This window comes from Fusarium proliferatum, assembly GCF_900067095.1.
Source record: "Fusarium proliferatum ET1 genome assembly, contig: FPRO_scaffold001, whole genome shotgun sequence".
Classification (NCBI taxonomy): Eukaryota; Fungi; Ascomycota; class Sordariomycetes; order Hypocreales; family Nectriaceae; genus Fusarium; species Fusarium proliferatum.
The window spans coordinates 3,641,228-3,661,867 of record NW_022194790.1 but is presented as its reverse complement, the minus strand read 5'-3'; the positions used below and the strand labels follow the sequence as shown (position 1 = coordinate 3,661,867).

Sequence of the window (20,640 nt, the reverse complement as noted above, 5' to 3'; positions counted from 1 at the left end):
TGCCGCTCCTCGACTGCAAGTTCTACTACCTAAGCTCTAAGACAGTTGACAGTTGCTCCATTGTCCCAATACGATTCTTGACCGCCCAAATCTCAACTCGAGGCCGAATATCATTGCCCAATCGCAGATCTTTTGACGCTGTACTCTTCTGATTTACTTCCCGTCCTTGTTGGACGTTTCCCTCATGGTCTCAGGCGGCCTGCCTTTGTGCTGTTTCCGTCTTGGATCAGTTTTGCCGCAGGTACGGTCGTCGAACAAGGATGAACGATTGGAAGGCGTCCTGGGCGTGTTGGACCTGGGTAAACCACCGACGGTGAATTTTCGTGTTGGTGTGGGAGTTGGGGACGATTGAACGGAGGCCTTGAGTTTAAGCGATTCCTGTCGTCCATCGAGAGGAATGCTAGGCCCAGCATTGATAGTCCCGTATAGACCACACGGGATACTCAGAGGCTCAGGAGTAGATGTTTCCGTCTTGAAGTCGCTAGTTTGAGAGGTAGATGGCTTAGACCCATCGCCAGAGGCACCCTCAACGGATTCAGGAGCCTCACCACCTGCCGTGGCGACTGGACTCACACCAGCTGGTGATTGATGGGGGGGGGGGGGGGGGGGGCGGAAGACTTCAAGCTCTTGTTCTCTTCCATGGAGGATGTCAACAAAGAGTTGTGCCTTCCTACCTCTTCCAGATGTGTCTCCTTAAGGCCCTCTTGTTTATCAGTGTGTTTCTTGAGTTGATCCACCTCCACTTCCAAATCAGCAACCATAGATCGAACTTGTTTCATCTCCTTGGCTTGCCCCTTTGACTGTTCTTCGAGGACATCATCGTCCTTGATGGAGACACCGCCTTCAGAGGTATCACTTTCAGAGGTATCACCTTGATTGTCTCTCTGCGTGGGGTCATCATACTTCTCTCTTGGTTCCTAAAGATCCACCTGGTCAGCGAATATCCTGTACTCGAAAGAAGCGCCCTTACCTTGGCAGGTGTTTCAGGTGAGTCCTTTTGTTTACCGGAATTTTGCTTCTCAGCTTGAATTCCCTCCTGATAACCAAATTAGTAAAAGGTTGTTGTCTAAACTTTTGTGATGATACTGACTTCTGCCTCTTGACGGTGGCGCTGTTGTTCGCGCAGTCCCTCTGCGCCCATCATCCGGACTTGTTCCCATGTCGGGATGCCCAAGCTTTTCAAGATCGATGGTTTGTATACGTAGGGCATTGTCGATGAATGAGATGACACAAGGCGAGTAGATGATTTGAAGGCCACGATCCACGCCAGGGATATTGTCGATAGATGAGATGCTGTAAGGTGAGCAGAGAATCTCAAGGCTGCGAGCCACACCGGGGGTATTATCTCGATGGTAGAGAGCTGAAGTATTATGTATTCTCTGAGCACAGGCTGTTAAGCGGGGTTCTGTCGTTCATCGAAGGCTCGAGGATACCTTAGGTTGATATAAGCGCTGGCAAATAATATAAGTTTGAAATGATAGAGAGGCCTCGCTTTATATAGTCAAGTGAAATATTGTTATCTCATATGAAACTAAGAGTCACGTATTGTGAATCATCGCTGTCGCCTAGATTCCTATTTCTTACAGATAGGATCTTCTGATGCTGAACCTCTGCCTTATTTATTCTCCTTCTTCAACCCCACTCCTCCGGCTTGCACACACACCACTCTCCTGGCCTATTGTCTCTAAGTAGCTTATTGTTCTCGGTGGTATCCTCCAACAATACCACTAAGATGTTTCTCCTTTTTCGACTCTTCTTCCCCGACCACATCTTGCATTTCACACATATCAAGTTGGGCGACTCAAACAGGAAACATGCAACTTACCTACACCTTACCGACTTCAACATGCCTTGGTGTTGATCTTGATCAGGGATGACGAGACACAAGACTGGGCATTTAGTGACTCGGGGCTGACCTACAACACGGCAAAGCCAGGACGGGCCAAGTTCAAGATCATACGAGTGAAACCACCCAACAGCCACATCCTAAGCTCAAAAGCCGGAGTAAACTTCGCGGATGTGTACACAGGGTTGACCAAAGCCGACTTCACTGAACAAGAGAATGATTGGGATTGAAGCAACGCCCATGTAAGAGTCACTGAGATTTTCTATGATATGGTTGCTGAGTCATAGTATCGGCACGGAATTTGTCCTAGTCGTTGGCGAATGCTTAGCTGCGAATGACGATAAACTCCTCTCAAAAGAATATATGGAAAATCATCCTCGTTCAATGAATGTTTCGATCTTTCGACAGCACGAGACATGCGCATCTAGACACGATGGAATCTGGTTTCATTTTGTAACTCCTCGGAGACAATGCTCAAAGAAGGGGATTCTTTACTCTCCAAATCGGCAGGGTGGCCTTTGTCGCTTGAAATCACCTGCTCAAGTCAAAACACATGGGAATCACAAAAAGTGTTACTGGTATTCTGATTTCTCCTTTGGCGACCCAGACATTGCCAGAGAAAGACAGTCAACGAACATAATCCTCTATCCAACGTCAGTAAAGATGAAACGCACGCACAGCTGTAAGTTCTATCTAAATAGTCTTGCTGGTCATGGGATGTTGGTGTTATTGGCTGGCTGGATAGGTCACAGCAGCTGCAAAGTACTTTCGAATCTCGTTGCGCAGCTGAATCTTTGAGCTGATAGCCTGGGTCAACCTGGAACGGAATACAACCCAGGGCCGACCTAATACAGTTTCTTACTCTACCCGGGAACTCGTTGCCAACACCAGCCTTTATTATTATTATTATTATTATTTTTTTAAAAAGTTTTCTGAATACAAATAGCTAATATCCGCCACTGGTCATCAATGGCTCTAACTCTTTTGTCTACAATATAGTTCGTCGTAGCCAGAAGTCCAAAAATAAAAAATAAAAATACCATGTTGCCTCCTTCTCAAGTCCTCAAGTAAACAAATAAGTCGAAAGTTACAGCGAGCCTCGCCTCTCGCGCTGAGTGAAAGAAAAATCACTTCTCTGACCTTTCGATTCTTGGTCAGGCCCATCGTCTTCTGTTTGTGTCCCCACTGACTTTGAAGGTTCTGGTGGCTCCTTTCCTGCTTTCGTTTCTTCGAATAGCTCCAGCAATGCCAACTCATCTGGCAACGGACTATTGAATAGATGGGCGCTTCGGCACAGCTGCTTATACTCAGCAATATCATGCATACTGGTTTCCAGAATCTTTTGCCACGGCGTTTTCAGGTCGCTGGCAAAAAGAGGGTGCCGTACCACCCAGAAGAGCACAGCATCAAGGATGCTTGCCATAGCTAGTCTCATGGGCACCATCAGCTTCTGAGGCTGTCCCCGAACGATGATATCCAATGCCCTCTGATAGTGCCATGGGAATTGGACCCACTGGGAGCAGTCCAGCTTTTGAGAGATATGGTCTCTGCGTATTAGAGCTCCAAGTTCACTGGAAGTATTCTCGATCACGCGAAGAAGATGGCATGTCATTTTCGCCATACGCAAGTAGACAGCAGTGGTATACGCCAAGACGCAACAAGGAATATGCGCAGCATTCCAGGGCTTTTGGGTATCGATGTCGCAAATCTCAACTTCTGTTTCACGTATCAGTTCCTGTATGCCTCGATTTAGATAACCCCGACACTTACTATCGGTATAGATGAAACGTAAACAATGAGCGACAGTTTCAGGAGCGAAGCCCACAGTCACCACAACTGGTGTCCCATCCTGGAGTTCTGAGTTCGAATAATCCCAAGCTGAACGGAAGAGAGGATACTTACCACGTTGGGTGGTGGCAGGTTATCGCGGAACCAGCCTGACTGAGGTACCACAATGTTGCGATGGACTCGAAAGCTTAAGTTCCCCGACCGTACCACCACATCAGCGCCGAAAGGACAATTCCATAGACTAAAGGCGGTCAGTTGATGGTAATAGGTGGACACAGAGAAGGATCAGCTCACTTTGAAGTTGCTCGTGGTGCCGCAGCCTCAAAAATATGGCGAGATGAGGAAGACGTGATGGAGGAAGGGGACGTTGATCCAGGTCCGAACGCACCCGATACTGTATCATCTATGGATATCTTTTCGCCTGGAGAAAGCGAGGAGGCCCTCGACATACTGGCAGTAGGTGTTTTGACCGGCGACCATGGTGCTTGAGGCTTGGGCAGGGGCGGAAACATTCGCGATGTAGGATTGACCCGAGGCTTTTTGGCTGGAGCCCATGGGTTACTTTTGGGAGGTGAGGCTGGTCGAAGGGAGGGTGCTGCGTCTGTCTCTGACTTGCGCGACGGATAAAGAATCGGGACTGATGCTTTGTTCCTTCGCCGCCCATCTATGGAGACATGCTCCATGACGACTAGTTAGTAATTAAAAGAAAGAGGAATCCAGAATGTATGGAACAGGATGCTTCGTGAGAGTTGACAGAGGGCTTTCTAGCTGAAAGCAACTGAGCGCATGGAAGAGCGCACCAACTGCGAAAGATACACTCCAAGGATGCACAATAACACTTTTGTGTGAGGTCCGAGTCGCACGGAACTCAGGAAAGGATTGAAGCAGGGCGCTGAAATATGAATCATAAACAGTTTTCGCCTGGCTGCGAGGACCGCCAACAGCTGCCAGCCGTCTGTCGCTCAAGCACCCGTCTTATTGTGATTCGCCCTCGAACGGATACCTACTGCACTGGCGTACTGTTTGCGCAAGATAAAACACGGTCCAAGTTTTATTTTTAGGGAACTCTTAAACGCTTGGTTGTTATAAATTTGACACTTGATGATCTGAAGTCCTAAATGGCCAATAGAAGAAGGAAACCGAACGGACACTGCTCTTCTTTACATAAATCTACCCACCCCTGATATGTGACAAGTTCTCTGACCATTTTTTGAGAAAGAACTTAATTTATATAACTAAATTTTGGTAACTTGCGGAGGAATAAGCAGCGCTATAAAAGAAGCATACTGTCTTATTTCAGGCAACAGCTTTGCCCATGTATGGATAGGCCGCTCAAGAGATCGTAGCTTTCTAAAGCTGATGTACGCCGTTCAGGTATCTAGGTAATTTATCTAGATCTATCTCAGTTCACGCTGCGAAAACTCTCATGTGAAGGCCCACTGTTTTCATAAACAGAGGTGCATGTTACCTGGTGGTTTCTGCCAGTTACCGAGCAGTTGCTGCACACCTGTTCTTGCCAACCTTGCCAACCTTGCCAACCATCCAAACGCAAAGCTATTCTCACACACAAACCTCTTCATTTTCTACTTCTAGGTACTTTGAAAGATTTTGTTACTCCTTGAACTTTGACATACCCCATTGCCTCTCCTCTACTTGAACCTCAACGTATACCCTTGGGTGCCAATGCACCATTTCCACCTGGCACATGATGCCTAGTCAACAGCCCTTGATTGACTCTGGCCCCCCGCTTCAAGGACGGAATACTATTCCATCTTTGTTGCCAACTCTGTCGCTGAGTTCCAAGATCTACAAAGCGGTGATATCGCCGTTCCAAAAGCTCCAGTTGCTCTTCCCAAGAGTGTCTGGAACATTGGACGTGAACTTCGCAACACAAGATGGTTTGTCTCATTCTAGCTTTCACATCATTCTATGCTGAATTTGTTTCGTAGGACATCAGCTGCTACATCTGAAAGCTGAAATTGGTGGACCAAGCAAAGATTTTACTACGACAAACTGCGCTACTACAGCATTCCATAAGTTCAACAAACTTCCTGTTGAGCTGCGAATAACAATATGGAGATTGTCTTTCCGAAAGCCAAGGATCTTTAGATTTGGGCCTATTCCTGAACATAACGAAACAGGATGCATACGAATCATACTTCCTCACAAACCTCCAGCTTCTGCGCAAGCGTGTCGCGAATCTCAGGCTCTTTTCAAAGGGGAAGCCAGACAGTTATTCGGACTGAACATCGGCATTTACAAAAGCCTTTGGTTGCTACCATCTACGGACATTGTCTATTGGGACAAGGAGATGGTATGCAGGTATTTACTGCCTGGTACGGATGAAATTGACGACGTTTGGAACGTTGCGGTGAAATGGCCCGGTATAGAAGAGTCCGACGTCAAACTAGATCGGCTGCTCGAAGATGTTCGAAAGATGTTTCCAGACTGTAAGAGACTCATGTTCGTTATGAGACACCAGCCTCTGGTCGATACTGATATCAGTTTTATCCAAGTCAAAGACGATGACGAGATGCACATTCGTTGGCATGGAGACTGGAGCTCATGGGGTGACATCAGGCGAGATATTCATGAGTATTGGCCAAAGTATGATCACGAGGATCATACTGTGGTACCAATGATGGAGGCTGTTGAGGTGATGCGTGTTCGTGATGGAACTCAATCCCCTTGAACCTTTGCAGGAGTATTTGCAGGAGTATGAAAATGTTATTAGAAGCCGTCGCTGGCAGAGAGAAATACGGTACCGAACCACTTGTCTGTCGATGTGAAATAATAGAAAACTTTTTAGTGTTCACATGAGAGAAAACTAAAGTTCTTCTTATTCATTCCATCCTGGGGACTTACCAATACCACAGAAGCATATATTCTTCAGCTAGGGTTAATACGAAGCAATGAGATCTCTCTCCTAAGATATCCTAAGATAGCCTGGATTTACCTCAGTCTATTTGCTCTTCTGTGGAGGCTCACTTTGTTCGTCTGGATCGGAAAATGAACTATCTGCGAGTGAGCTAGGAATCGCGGATTCAAATAATGGTGCTTCTCTAAAAATCCCAATTCCTTCTTCATCAATGTCTTTGACAGAGGACTTCGGATTTTGGCCTTCTCCTAGTTAACCCCGGGATAAACAACGCGGTCGAATGAAGCCAACTGGATACCTAACTTATATATTGTAGACAGAATAATCCACCTCTCTCACAAACTTAGAACCCGTCAATGATTTGGTCTTTGCCTGGGTTTATTTTTATTGAACAAAGCACCTGGAGCTTAATGCTCACAAAAGTGACATCATAACTTGTAACACCAAGCTGGCAATACCTCATCGATTCCGATCGATTGGACTCCGTTCAAATAAAATCTAGCCGATTGTCTTGCGATTCTTTCTTAAAAGCTGCGTCATTTCACATATTTTTGGCCTTTCATCACCTACCTACTGGACTCTATGCGTACAAGTGATCTGATCTAATTAACACCCCGCTACTCACGGATACATCTCAATTCCTGCAACGTCTCAGCCTCAACTTTCATTCTCTCATCACATAAGTCTCTTGCAATGTCGTCTCAAGAATCCGGCCCAAAAATGTCTTCTGCTACAAAAGAGGTCCTTTCCAAGGTGCGGCGTATGATTCCGCCAATGCTAGAGAAGTTCCACAAGGGTTTGTTGCCAAAAGCACTGATTCTGGATGATTGAAGACTGACGCAAGAACAGGCCAGTTGGGTAGAGTCGCCGTCATCGGTGGCAGTGAAAATTATACAGGCGCACCCTACTTCTCAGCCATGGCGAGCGCAAGGCTGGGCTCTGATCTGGTGATTTATACTCTCGTACTTTTCTCAATGATATGTTCCGGCTAACCATGGCTCTCGCATATAGTCGCATGTCATTTGTACACCAGCAGCCGCAACTGTCATCAAGTCATACTCGCCAAACCTCATGGTTCATCCGCTGATGCGACAGAGCGAAAACGCCAAAAAAGAACATGAGCCTGCGGCTTGGAATGCTTCCAAGGACCCCGAGTCCAATGCTGACCACATTGCGGCTCAGATCAAAGACCTACTGCCTCGCCTCCATGTCCTCGTCATCGGGCCTGGTCTGGGTCGTGATCCTCTGATGCACGCTACTGTCGCCCGCGTTATCCGCGCCGCTCGCGAGCAAGAGCTCCCCATTGTATTGGATGCTGATGCTCTGGCGATAGTGCACACACAGCCCGAGCTGGTGAGCGGTTACGACGGCGCTGTGCTGACACCCAACGTTGTCGAGTTTGGCAAATTGTGCGACGCACTGAAAGTCAAGGTCGACGACGATGCGCCTGAGACCGCTCGCGTTGAGTCTCTGGCCAAAACTCTTAAGGGCGTGACAGTGGTTCAGAAGGGTGCCAAAGATTACATCTCCAACGGCGAAACGACACTGACTGTGGACCTTGAAGGTGGTAAGAAGAGGAGTGGAGGGCAGGGAGATACTCTGACTGGCTCAATTGCCACATTTCTGGGATGGAGGAGAGCCTACCTGGACCGTCTGTGGGATGTCGGCAAGGACCCCATCGGCGAGCACGAGTTGGTTGGTCTGGCAGCCTTCGGTGGCTCTGCTATCACAAGAGTATGTCTTTTACCCCTTTTCTGACTCAAAGGCACAGAGGTCACCTCTGGCTGCTATTCTCTCTTAACCTGCCCGCCAAGAGGCGAACCCCGGAGTTCTATGGCCCCAAAGAATCATACTAACTGTCTCCTAGGAATGTTCGCGTCTAGCCTTTTCTAAGAAGGGACGCAGTCTACAGGCAAGCGACTTGACTGACGAAGTTCATATCTCATTTCTCAACATCTTTGGTGAAGACGATGAGGTAGATGAATCCAAGCTGTAATTACAATTACAACTCTTTTATATAGATGACCCAGCTATAATACATGACGTAAGCTACGTGATAGTCTTGTAAGTATATATTATTGTCTGTGAGTTGATGTTGGATATTTGACATGGCATGCTTTTGCAAGTAACAGTGCCAACCTGGCGCCAGGCTTACGCCCAAAGGAAGGCGTCACAGAACAAGGATACATTGGCAGGCAGAAGAATGTTCATTTCTCGTCTGAGAGCCATTTGAGTCGCCTGGAGGAATCAGCTACACTGCGCTGACTTGGGTATGAGCTTGATCCCAAAAGACAAATAGACATGGGTAACCTTAGGATATCTTAGGATATCTTAGGATAGAGAGCTCAGGGTTCTGACGGAGACAAATGCTATAGGATGAACGAACGAATGAATGAATGAATATACCATTGGTTATCTATTATCTATTTACACATGCCTCGTATCATATTGTGAACTTACTGCATCGTCCACACATGTCTCTTGGGTCATGTTCAATCCGTTCATCAATCAAACTCAGCGCCAGCTTACATGCGTGTGCTTTTCATGACGACATTCAAGCTTCTAGCTTCATCAAGAAGATCTGAGTGTATAGCTTTTGTCTATTATCACTCAAGTATGCCTGCTAGTTTGTGACGTTTTCGTGTCATGGACGAACAACACGTCTTAACAGGGTTAATAAGTTGTTTCAATCCAAGTCTCCGGCGCAATACCCCTTGTATAGGTAGTGGCATTGGACTCACATTGCACCTAAGGCACGCATAGGTACTCCATTAAAGTCTTGCCACAGGGGTCGCGCTCAGATCAACTCTGATAGAGCACGCAACTAACCATAGCAGGATCCAAACGGCGCGGGCCAAGTAGATTAAGACTTGACAGAATCAGCCAAATATTTGACACGCTTCCAGGGGGTAGATAGACTTGTTAGCCCGTTTGGGTTGGTCACTGAAGGCACTTCCGACCACCCCTGATGATCTAATATGAAGGGCAGCCAGCTTCTGCTCGGTGGAAGGCGTTGGCAAAGAAGGTCTGCATGGCCGAGTAGTGGAAGAGGATGCCTCCGAGAACTGCGGCATGCCAGAGGTTATGGCTTCCACCAACATAGTCAAAGCAGCCAGGAAACCACCTTTCGGGGATCTTACTGGCGTAAACAACGGCGCCCGTAAAGTACACGAGCATCGACTTGGAAATTGGTGAGTAGAAATTGTACACAAAGTCGAGCCCGTGAGTCCACCCAAGCTGAACCATAGGCATAAACCCAGTCAAGGCAAGGCCAACAAAAAAAGCGACTCGCGCCCATGCCATATCAGCACCATTAAAGCGAGGATGCCACGGAAGAATGACGCCTCCGATTCCGAGGAAAGCTGTTAAACCCATATAGATGTATCGGCTTACAGGGTCGCAGTAGAAGGCTGTATATTCAGTCGTCATGATTGAGGCAGCAATCAACAGAGAAATGCCGGTATAGTCCACGCAGGCAAATATTGAAATGGCATCGACATCTGCAACAGCATTCATAGTGTGCCAAACCGTTGAGCAAACCAAAGTGAGGCAAGCCATAACAAAAAAGACGCCCGCGACGAATACATCGGACTTCGTACTGAGTGTAAAGTTGGCAGTATTTGGGTAGAAATATAACGCGATCGCGAGGACCAAAATGAGACCCAGTGCATGGGACCAGATGTTGACTAGCTCATTGGAAAGATTAAAGGCTGAGCGTACGCATTCGAGTTTGGATTCAGTGAAACGGTAACCCTTGTGGATGTGAGGGTTGTTTCGCCAAGGTGAGGGGAGGTCATCGTAGGAGAGGAGGCGCCCTTCCTTGGCCAGAACGATAGCTTGTTGAATGTGCTCCTCCAGCGAAAGGGCGGCTTGAATGGCACGCTCGATTCCTTCGTTGGCAACCCGGCGCCCCTCATCCATGAAAGCCTCGGCAGCATTGGCGGCGTTTGCAAAGCCCTGCTCACGCAATTTGTAGGCTCTAGCTTCAAAATCAGAGAGCATGTTTTCGAGCAAATCGACTCCAACGTGAGCCTTCTCATTCAGCGACTCGGCGGCCTCTAAGGTCTCCTTGTATCTCGCCTCTAGAGTATCAACCATAATGTGTAAACGGCGTCGTCCTGCACCAAGAACTTCCTCTGAAGCGTGGGAACATCTCGAACGAACAGCCTGGAGTGTAGAGAAGGTACGAGAGATGCTGGAGTCCTTACTCAAGTCGACATAATTCTCAATAAAATCGAGCCGACGCTCGAGTTCAGAGAGGAAAAGGTCGACTTTGAGAAGAAGACCCTCTTCGCCATCCATGATATGGCCAACAATGGATCGTCTCCTGGGAATGAAGAAGGAGTGTCGTCGTCTTCGGGGTTCAACGTCAGGCCGGATGTCGGATCCGGATGTACTTGCTATATTATCCCCGTCCCGAGCCTTATAGGCGCAGGCCGTTGTGATGGCGGTGGTAACGTCTGACATGATGGCAGCTGTGACTTGAGACGAATATTGTGGTGACTATGCCTCGACAATTGGGCTAAACTGAACCGGCAAGCGCTGTGACGCTGCAACTGAGGTGACGACGAGTTAAACTCTCTGCATCTGGCGATGCTGTGTGCGTTCGAACTTCTGTTGCGATTTGGCTAACGTGAGGCTTTGTCGGGGCCACGAGCAAAAAACGAAGAGCGCAATTGGTTATTACTAAATGATTAGGAGTCTCGGAACAAGTTGGGCGCAGCAAAGAGAAGCACCCTTGCGGACCATGCGGGTATTTTACACGCGGGGACAACGATTGCCGAGTCTGGTTGGCGGAAATAGTCCTGTCCTGTTCCTATTCTTGCTGAGTTGGATAAGGATCTGCGTGTAAGGAAGCAGCCAAGGCTTGGAAATGGGGAAATGATATGATGTTGAGAATATGAAGGCTTAGAAAGGAAAGTATGGTTCGTGGGGATATGGAAGTACAAGCAGAGAAGGGTCAGAGGGCGAAGGAATGAACAGAGCGAGAGCGCATGATGAATGGGACGTTGAGAAATTGGGCAGTCAGATCAAAGAAAAAAGGACTGGTAGCTGAAATGACGGTACCGGGGGCGGTCTTGGCGTCCTTGTTGGGTTACTAACGAACGCCACTTGAAAAACGGCCTAATCGTTTAAACAAGGCAAAGACATAACATACCGATAGAATCGGGAGACAAGCCCGGTCCCTTTCCATGACCAGCAAAGACAGTATGTATCCACGACTCTGGATGGTAATTGGAGGGACATCCGGATTCCTTGATGAGCGCATATGACCTTCCCCTCGGTACAGCCCCTGACTCTCACGAGATAGAAAGCTCGGTAACTCAGCTCGCCACGGCCCGCTTATGGACTTTGATTGCGCAAGAAAGATGCATTCTCGAACCAATAGGGTGCCAACCGTGAAAACGCCTCCGATGCACCCTCCGACCACTTGGATTGAGATTTCGCTCTCGTTTGGTCTGTGTTCCTGGACAACAGGGTACTTAGAGATTGATGCTAAAAGTTGTAAGGATAGGGACTAACAAGTCATTAAATATTTCGAGCATCAAGGCAACTAGACACGAGTTTCCTTTTACCATGCAGTAGTCGTTGATCTTGGTTCCGCGGCCTCTCATATCCATCCACATCAGAGCTGTGTGGTGATCCCATAGCCACCAGAAGCCACAAGAGCCATTTGTTTGGCGGTAACGTAGCACTGTCAATGGTCTGCTTATTAGGCTTAGAATCAATGATAACTATTATTCTCAACCTCGCCGAGATGTGGAAATGTTGATCAAATGAATGCATGAATGCAAATTGAGACTATGTCTGAGCGAAACTCGATTGTCGCGCCGTCGAGGAACGGTGCAACTGCTGAAGTCAATGGAAAGTCACTTGGTTTACGGCAGGGGCCTAAAAAGACGACATTCAGTTGAGCAAGCAGGTGAGAGAGAAAATACTGGGTCATAGTCAATAAGCAATTGGCACTCAAACGACTCGATAAAGAGAGTCGGTGGATGAGTGAGTATTGACTGAAGATATGACTGAGAGGCTAATTGACAAGATCAATAATCAATAACCAAATACCATCAGCTCAAGGTAATCGACCGGTACGGAGTATACCGTTGATTTTTAGAGGCTGGAGCTAATCAACAACTACGTCACCAATATGTATTTTGAACCAGGACGCATAAGGTCCCCAGTTAAAGAGGCTATGCAGAGGAGGGATTTCTCACTTAGACTGCTTTTAGAAGAATATTCACCAAGCGTTTGCTGTGCAGAATAAGCTGTTGTCTTGAAAGCAAGTATAAGGTTAGTAGGTAGCCTACATTTTGTGGTACTATTTCTCCGCAAGTTAGACCACGAAACACAGTATGGAGTAGATCATGTTCATCGAAACCCTTTCAGTGAGCCCAGCCCCACCTTTCTGTTAGCCCAGGAACAAACAAAAGCCTGGGGTCGAGTTTGTGACTTCTCGAATCCATCCAGCTATTCTTCTCCACACCTTGCACTTACTGTACCTCTTTCGCATCAAAAAGTACGACCCAGGGATACAGAACATGGCGATCGATAAAATTGTTACGGACCCAAGGCTTTGTGCAGTCTTGCAGATTTCAGACCAAGCACGCGACCAGGCTGGCGCACTCCTCAGTCTGGGCGAACAATCATACAGCGAAGGGCCTCCTTCAGTAGAAGCGCAAGCTGAAATCGCCAAGCAGCAAAAACTCCTTTTCACGACCATAGCGCATCTGAAAGGACTGCACCGAAACGTCTGTTTCTCCGCACGTGAGACCAAGTCCCAGACTGCCGAGTCGCGTCAAGAAGTCGACCGCCTGCATCTCCAGCTTCAGAATCTGTATTACGAACAACGACACCTCCAAGGAGAAATTACAGCATGCGAATCATACGAGTAAGCCCTTGTACATTGACTCCAGTCGCAGCTGGAAGTCGAGTGCAGCATTTCATTAACAAATCATAGCCACAAATACCAACAATTACCTCTTATTCCTGTCGAGGAATTCCTTGCCCAGCATCCCGAACACGAGCATGATGACGAGAATACCTTGATGGTAGCGCGCATAGATCACGAACGGTCTGAGCGTGAAGCTCTGGAGCAGCAGCGACAGGAGCTACTTAAGCGAAAACAGAAGCTGATTGCGGATAACAAAAGAAGGAAGGATGACCTTGCCAACTTGGATAATGATTTGGAAAAGTTCATTGATGCAAGTTTCTTGACGCCGGTTTTCCTAGTCACGATCTGGCTTTTGTACTAACCTTTTCCCAGGCTGCCAAACCGATTCAGAAGCTGTTTGAAAAGGCACCCTGAATAACGACTTTCCTGGAGGACATGCAGAACTATGGTTGTTTTCGCCCAGTATACGCTTCTGAGCCAGTCTTGAGCTGACATCACGGAAATGCGTGAGTGTTGGATGTCGAGGCTCCTGTTGCAAACTTGATCGAAACCACCTGTAGAATTGCAGGTTGGCGTACGGCGTTTATGGACCTGAATGAGACCACAAGGGAAGGGCTTTGCCACGGAGAGTAACGTTACAAGATTTCCTAAACATAAGATACCCATTGAAAGAGAAATCCGCAGAAATCGGCAAGTGTTCCCATCGAATCTTGATCTGTGATAGTCCGAGGGTTCTGTTATTTTCGCGAAAGGGCAGTTTGGCAGTTGGCATGCTTTATTCTTTCATTGAAACCCTTAGTCTTCAGTTGTACGTCCAAGCGAAGACTGTTTTCAGTATCCAAGTGCAATATGGCGGCCCCGACCCGTGTTTACTGTAAGGGCGACACTTGCCTCAGAATTGATACCCAACTTAACTAGAAGAGCAGCATTAGCAGCATTAGCAGCATCACGATTGCGGCTGTGATCCTACGCCGATACAGAATTCATGGTTATTTTCCCGTTCTTCCACAAGTAAACCATGCGTTATGTCTCACCTCAGTTGAGGAGGAGCCCATAGAACTAAAAAGCTCAGGCATCACAGTAAGGTGCCAAATATACCCAATAAGTTCCAATAAATATATACTGTACCTAATTTATATTAAAGTATTTTTCCCCTTTTCCCCCTTTTTTTCCCTTTTCTTTTGCATTTAAGAGGTCTCAGCTTTCCTACATCTCGAGCTTAGAGAGGTATAGCTTCTCGCTATCCGAAAATTCACATGGGTAGACATCCGAAAATGCAAGGGATCCAATCACTCAACCCCGTGGGCCAATGATAGTCATGTAACATCAACGAGACCCAGCACAACCACGTCGACTAGCAAGTACATTGAATTGGATGCTGGCTTGTCTGGCTACAACCAATGGATCGCAGACCCCTTGGGTAGATATCAAAAAGACAATCACCAGCCGTGGTCGAACTCCCACCCGTGACCGGACTTGGACCCATAGATATCTGGCGGGATCCTCAACCACTGATAGCGGCGCGTGTTGTGGTTACGGCCTGCGATTGACAGAGGTTTCTCATGCTATCAATTAAGACCAAGGAAATGTTACAATGGCCAGGCGGCCACTAGAGAGCTGAGCGAGCCTCGTGGACACAGCCTCGAGCCAGTCAAAATTGCTGCATAGCAACGTTGTCGGACAGGCATCAACCAAAGGTCAAGCGTCTTACATCAATTTCGTCACTCTTCATCTCAATTTCCATTGAGATCATGAGCAACAATCGATGTCAAGCCGATCAGTGGTCTTCTGTGTAGGACTGACACAGTATGTGTTTTCTGAGACAAACCAAAGGTGCCAAATCTTGTCTTGGGATATACATATCGCCATGCCACTGACCAAGGGCAACTAGACCTTACGACAGTCAACCTTGGGTTGGTGAGAAGCAGTACTCTCATCTAGGCGCATTAACCTAAGCCTTGCGTACATATCAGCTTTTGATTTGTGTCAACAGAGAGGCTTTGGATTGCGGGCAAGGCATTACCATGAAACCGCATAGAGATGAATGAACAAGTACATGGATTAGAGACAAGAACTTGCCAGGAACTCTGAATCGAGAAGTGTCACACTTTCTAGACAATCTTATTTCTAAGCACATAGTTTGCTTCGTCTCTACGTCAAGTACCTGGGTTTGAGGTGTTGAAGTCGGACATTAAGCTTCATGAGCGACTTGAATCCTATGAGTCTTCATGGTCGAAAACGACTGAGTGCAGTACATCTCAGCACTCGAGGTAGCTCTGGCTGGGAGGCATGGCTTCTGGACCTGTATCACGTTGATTGGGAACAGAAAACATGGTATCCTCGTTACACCATGGGCAATTGATCCCTTGTGAGTGGCCAAAGATAATCCTAAGCCAAAGTCAAGGGGTCCGAGTCAGGTCCACTCGCCATGATTCATAAATGCTTAGCAGATGTATAGTTAATGAGCTTGTTTGCTAAGTCTCATTAGCTTATTATTAGACTACAGAAACCATGTTGACCGCTATCGATCCCAGTTTCAATCCGAGCGATACCTCAAGATACTGCTAGTCCAAGTTGCTTGGTATGGAGTCGATGGTTGGTTCGCAAGCAGCATGACGATCAAGCCTCACGGTATCATGTCCCATGTTGCCCACCCCATATTTCGGCACATGGGGCGTGGAGCATCAGTCAGATGTTATCTTGTTCTTCTGGCCGAATCAGAAAAGCTTGAACATAGCGCGTGCCATAAGGGTTGGTAACCATTATTGAGATCTGGAGTCTGGCGAATACCCTGTGTCTTGTGCCCTTGACTTGACCATCATGACCATCATGACCACCCCATGTCTTTTTGTTCTCTGATCTCTCAGAGCTAACTCCCTTTAGATTTAATGTTAATTTTCGGATTGTGAAATCGGATGAGCATAGCTTACTTTGCTTAGCCTACCTCAGATCGACCAGGCGAATATCTCTCCGTAGCCTCCCACTTACACATGCATTTTCAACGTCATCCCGCCCGCTTTGTCTTTCTTTCTTATCTCGCTTTCCAGTTAACAAATCCTTGCTCTGGCCGACCTGGTCTATACAAACTATTCTTGTTTTGCGTTCTCTCGTCGGACCTGAGCCAAACGCCTGGACTACTCGGCCTGTCTTGAACCACATCGAAGCTTCAAATATCCAAGCAAGAAACCACATCTTTTATCTTACACAACATGTCGTTGTTCACATGGTTCGCACAACGCGCGGGGGGATTAAGTATGATCGCGCTAAGTGCTCTCTGCTATTGGGTCATATACCACGATGCCTCTCTTGAACAATACCGATATGAACGCAAACAGCCTGCCTCCCAATATCCTTCAGATTCTGCCATAGGTGCTGGTGTTTGGAGCTTCGTCTTCGCATATTACTGCCTTTTTGTTCATATACTGGTTTGCATTTTCCCTCTCCGAGCCTGCTGGACTATCTGGACTCTCACCCAATCCATGAAAAGAGCAGCGCGTAGCGATTCATTACTTGATCTGAAGAAGCTCGCTTCACGCCGGGACTCCTATACTTCCGTGTCGAGCTCCGAGACTCTCATATCCACCCCAAACAGTCCAGCTTCCTCCACTACCAGTGAAGCCGGCGATTACGATCCTGAATATTACACAGACGGTGTGCCGGGAGCCTATGACAACGTCGTTCATGTCATCATCATTCCAAACTACAAAGAAGAGGTTGATACACTCAGGGAGACCCTCGATGTTCTGTCATCCCATCCTCAGGCTCATTATTCATATGATGTAAGATTTTATCTTTCTTGAATGTCAAAGCACAACTGTGTACCAGTATCCCATAAATATGTCAGACTCGTCTATTAAAGTCTCTCACTAACATTTATGACTAGGTCTATCTTGGAATGGAACACAGGGAGAGTAGCGCCGAAACGAAGGCTCTTGGACTGATACAGGAGTTCGCGAAGAAGTTCAGATTCCTTGACTTCACACTTCACCCATCAGAAATCCCGGGTGAAGCCGCTGGTAAAGGCAGCAATCTCGCATGGACTGCTCGCAAGCTGAGCGAGAGGTACTCAGAAGCCGTGAGGAAGAACGTTATAATCACTGGTATTGATGGTACGCCAGTTGGGAAACTAACACTTTATCCTCGCCCGCTCATTGCTGACTCGTGGATTCTCTAGCCGATAGCCATCTTTCATCGAACTACTTTACCCTTCTGACAAATATGCACTTATCCTATTCCGAAACCGCGTTGACTACCATCTACTCGGCTCCTATTATTTTCGACAGGAACGCACATTGTGTTCCGTCTCTTGTCCGTATTGCTGATATACTCTGGGGCGCTGCTGGTATGTCTGGCTTGTACCCTGGGTCTTCTATCTCTCCGCCTACATCCGTCTACTCTCTTCCTCTAGATTTGGTTGACCGGGTTGGCGGATGGGATTGTGGCAGCGAGGCCATCGGTGAGGACCTGCATATGTATATCAAGTGTTTTTTCGCCCTCAATGGCAACTTAACCAGTCGAGTCATCTATAGCCCTGTCAGCCAAAGTAACGTCACGGGAGGTGGAGGGCTACTGAACGACACTCGCGCTCGTTATAAACAGGCTCTTCGTCACATGTGGGGTGCTCTTGATACTGGCTTTGCGCTTCGTAAACTGGTTCAGCTGTGGCAAGATCGCAAGCAAACTTGCCGTTCCTATCAACCCCTTCACTACACCATCTCAGATGCCGATCATCTCGCCTTTCCCGAAAGCTCCTCAAGCGATGAGAACAGTGGTCAGGCCTATGACAACGGCATCTTCTCAAGCATCCACAAGGAAACTATTCAATACCCCCACTGGGAAAATGTTTTCTATATGCTGCATCGCCTTTTCGAAGCTCACTTTCTTCCCGTTCATATGGCTATACTGGTTCTTTCGTCGGCACTTTATGTCAAGCTCACAGAAGGCAATGGAGACCCACGAAGCCTGGCTTGGATTTTTAGCTGGTGTAATCTTGTTCGCATTTACGGTTTCTTTCAAATTGGGGTCTACGTGTCTCTATACGAAAGTTTCCACCAGACAGGAGTCGCCAGCCGGGAGAGAGAAATGGTCAAGGCTGGACTGGCCAACGGGATGGACTTTTCCCGACGATCTCTCAAGAACAACTGGTATGACTACTTTGCGATTCCCGTTGTCGCTCCTCTATATGGCACCATACCCAGTGCTCAGGCTTTGATTTGCCAGCTTTGGGACCAGGAACTTGTTTATACTGTGAGCAAGAAGGCAACGCGGCGTCAAATACCCGGCGTGAAGGTTGACAACATGGCCTAAGACCAGAAATACTGTCGTCGTGGCCACCGGGGTCTTGACGTGCCAAGCAACAGCTTATGATGATGATGATGGGTACATATGGCCAGTCTCGCAACTAATATGGGGAAGAATATATACCAATGACTTGGTTAGTCAGGAAAGCTTCCATGCATTTGGCAAGGGTACTTAACACTTAGAATGATGGTCGGTTTGTTTAAGAGATCATCCCGAAGTGTGCTCAGAACGATATACATAATGTTCTAATTCGAGGAGAGGCAGATGGATATATGATGCATGGTTTTGTGTCTAATAAATTACTTACTCTTCACCACCTACTTAAAGATGTTATACAGTTCTAAATATTACATGGGGTCTGGAAAAGATTGAGGACAAAACATCGTGCTTTAACACTATAAGCTTATGCCACGCCTATTTGGATGGAAAGCTACAGATCTTAAGATTGAATCCTTTTAGACTCATAGGTGTAATACCATATCATAATTACTTCCTGACAAGTTGAACAACGTCACCTTGCATAAGAGAGAACGTCGGAGAGCCGGCCGGAGTGGAGCCCTTCTGGTGCCGAAACACATCGGATATTAAAGTCAGTTGAACCAATGAGAAGACAGCTGAGTGACAGATTCAGCAGTTGGAACCAATGTTTGTTAAAAACTGCATGCCATTATTCTTAAAGAATGCCTAGCTCATACGGGCTGTAAGTCGTAGGGGTTGTCGACGGAGACACCCTTTAAAACTATTTAAGATAACGTACATTTAAAGAGCAAAGAACATAGAGTACCTTCATTTATCATCCCAAACCTACGAGTATTACCTCAATATCTACCGCTCAATTTAGCAGAATTCATCATAGTCGTCTATACCAATGTCTTCGAAGCAGCTACGCATAGGCGTTTTCATGCCCTCAAGCGTACAGCTACTCGATCTGGCAACTGTCGATGTTCTCGCCTCAATGTCCAAAGAATACCTTCGCCTCCTTCCTCTCCCCGCACACATTAGTGAAATAGCACCCAGCACCAAGATTACCTATATCACATCGCCAAAGTTGTTTCCAACCGTGAGCTTAACTGCAGATCTATCCGTCCGTGCATCACACACGTACGAGGATGATGACGTTGGCCCCGGCAAACTTGACATTATCGTCGTGCCTGGTACAGATCCAGCGGACGACTTTGAAGAGGCATCGACAAAGTGGCTAAGAGACCATTTCAACACCAGGGGCGTTGATGTATTGTGCGTCTGTACTGGTGTTTATCTATGCGGTGCTGCAGGTATTCTCGACAGCCGCCAGGTAAGTGGCCCTAGAGGGCTTCAGGATGAATTAATCCGAAAATACCCAAACGCACATTTCGTCGGGGAGGAGTATCGGTGGATTCAGGACGGTAACCTTTGGTCAAGCGGTATGTCTAAGCCAGGACCAAGATTAGGCCAGTTGCTTACAACAACATCAGGTGGGATAACCAATGGCAATGATCTCATGGCTGCGTATGCTCAGGCACAGAACAAATATTGGCCAAAATCGATCTCTAAGCTGGGTGCGATGTTGGTCGATGTAGGTGATCGACCTCAGATGTACCATCAGAGCCAGCGCAAGTTCTTTACGGTATTCGCATGGCAAGTTATCCAGAGCTGGTTTTTCAGCCTGGTACCATTTGGGAAAGGTTTATTTAGGGCGAATAGTGATTCCTCCTAAACACCAACCTCGGTATACCCGAACATGCTGTATAATCTCAAATCACCCGCCTTAACTCATGAGCGACATTCAACTCTCAGATATTCACTGAGCACAGAATCATGCTGTTAAGATAAATGTGGATTGACGGAATTCTATTTGACTTATTGCTTAATTCCGAATTCTTTTAAATATATATATATATATATATTAAAAGAGTCTACATACTCTATTAAAATCTATATATACTTGAGTCCTTT

The 20,640-nt window shown here is 47.1% G+C and overlaps 8 protein-coding genes across 8 annotated transcripts; 5 read left to right on the top strand and 3 right to left on the bottom strand.

The window, feature by feature from the left end:
- Positions 1–153: 153 nt before the first annotated feature.
- On the bottom strand, positions 154–1,210 carry FPRO_00887 (uncharacterized protein; the record flags this gene model as incomplete). Its single annotated transcript, XM_031221447.1, has 4 exons — positions 154–624; positions 675–917; positions 971–1,036; positions 1,091–1,210. 4 exons carry the CDS (start codon positions 1,208–1,210, stop codon positions 154–156), a joined length of 900 nt encoding a protein of 299 aa, XP_031075585.1.
- Positions 1,211–2,933: 1,723 nt separating this feature from the next.
- FPRO_00888 (uncharacterized protein) lies at positions 2,934–4,317 on the bottom strand (the record flags this gene model as incomplete). Its single annotated transcript, XM_031221436.1, has 4 exons — positions 2,934–3,562; positions 3,617–3,695; positions 3,749–3,875; positions 3,929–4,317. The coding sequence occupies 4 exons, from the start codon at positions 4,315–4,317 to the stop codon at positions 2,934–2,936; spliced, it is 1,224 nt and encodes a 407-aa protein (XP_031075584.1).
- A 1,025-nt stretch (positions 4,318–5,342) lies between these two features.
- Positions 5,343–6,326, top strand: FPRO_00889 (uncharacterized protein; the record flags this gene model as incomplete). Its single annotated transcript, XM_031221425.1, has 2 exons — positions 5,343–5,532; positions 5,584–6,326. The coding sequence occupies 2 exons, from the start codon at positions 5,343–5,345 to the stop codon at positions 6,324–6,326; spliced, it is 933 nt and encodes a 310-aa protein (XP_031075583.1).
- A 906-nt stretch (positions 6,327–7,232) lies between these two features.
- On the top strand, positions 7,233–8,508 carry FPRO_00890 (uncharacterized protein; the record flags this gene model as incomplete). The annotated part of the gene is made up of 4 exons (XM_031221414.1): positions 7,233–7,308; positions 7,362–7,459; positions 7,524–8,246; positions 8,380–8,508. 4 exons carry the CDS (start codon positions 7,233–7,235, stop codon positions 8,506–8,508), a joined length of 1,026 nt encoding a protein of 341 aa, XP_031075582.1.
- A 977-nt stretch (positions 8,509–9,485) lies between these two features.
- On the bottom strand, positions 9,486–10,979 carry FPRO_00891 (probable IZH3 Implicated in Zinc Homeostasis, membrane protein; the record flags this gene model as incomplete). Its single annotated transcript, XM_031221403.1, has 1 exon — positions 9,486–10,979. One exon carries the CDS (start codon positions 10,977–10,979, stop codon positions 9,486–9,488), a length of 1,494 nt encoding a protein of 497 aa, XP_031075581.1.
- A 2,072-nt stretch (positions 10,980–13,051) lies between these two features.
- On the top strand, positions 13,052–13,818 carry FPRO_00892 (uncharacterized protein; the record flags this gene model as incomplete). Its single annotated transcript, XM_031221392.1, has 3 exons — positions 13,052–13,401; positions 13,471–13,732; positions 13,777–13,818. 3 exons carry the CDS (start codon positions 13,052–13,054, stop codon positions 13,816–13,818), a joined length of 654 nt encoding a protein of 217 aa, XP_031075580.1.
- A 2,795-nt stretch (positions 13,819–16,613) lies between these two features.
- On the top strand, positions 16,614–18,771 carry FPRO_00893 (uncharacterized protein; the record flags this gene model as incomplete). Its single annotated transcript, XM_031221381.1, has 4 exons — positions 16,614–17,183; positions 17,288–17,513; positions 17,579–18,651; positions 18,718–18,771. 4 exons carry the CDS (start codon positions 16,614–16,616, stop codon positions 18,769–18,771), a joined length of 1,923 nt encoding a protein of 640 aa, XP_031075579.1.
- An 802-nt stretch (positions 18,772–19,573) lies between these two features.
- Positions 19,574–20,401, top strand: FPRO_00894 (uncharacterized protein; the record flags this gene model as incomplete). The annotated part of the gene is made up of 2 exons (XM_031221370.1): positions 19,574–20,108; positions 20,160–20,401. 2 exons carry the CDS (start codon positions 19,574–19,576, stop codon positions 20,399–20,401), a joined length of 777 nt encoding a protein of 258 aa, XP_031075578.1.
- Positions 20,402–20,640: the final 239 nt, after the last annotated feature.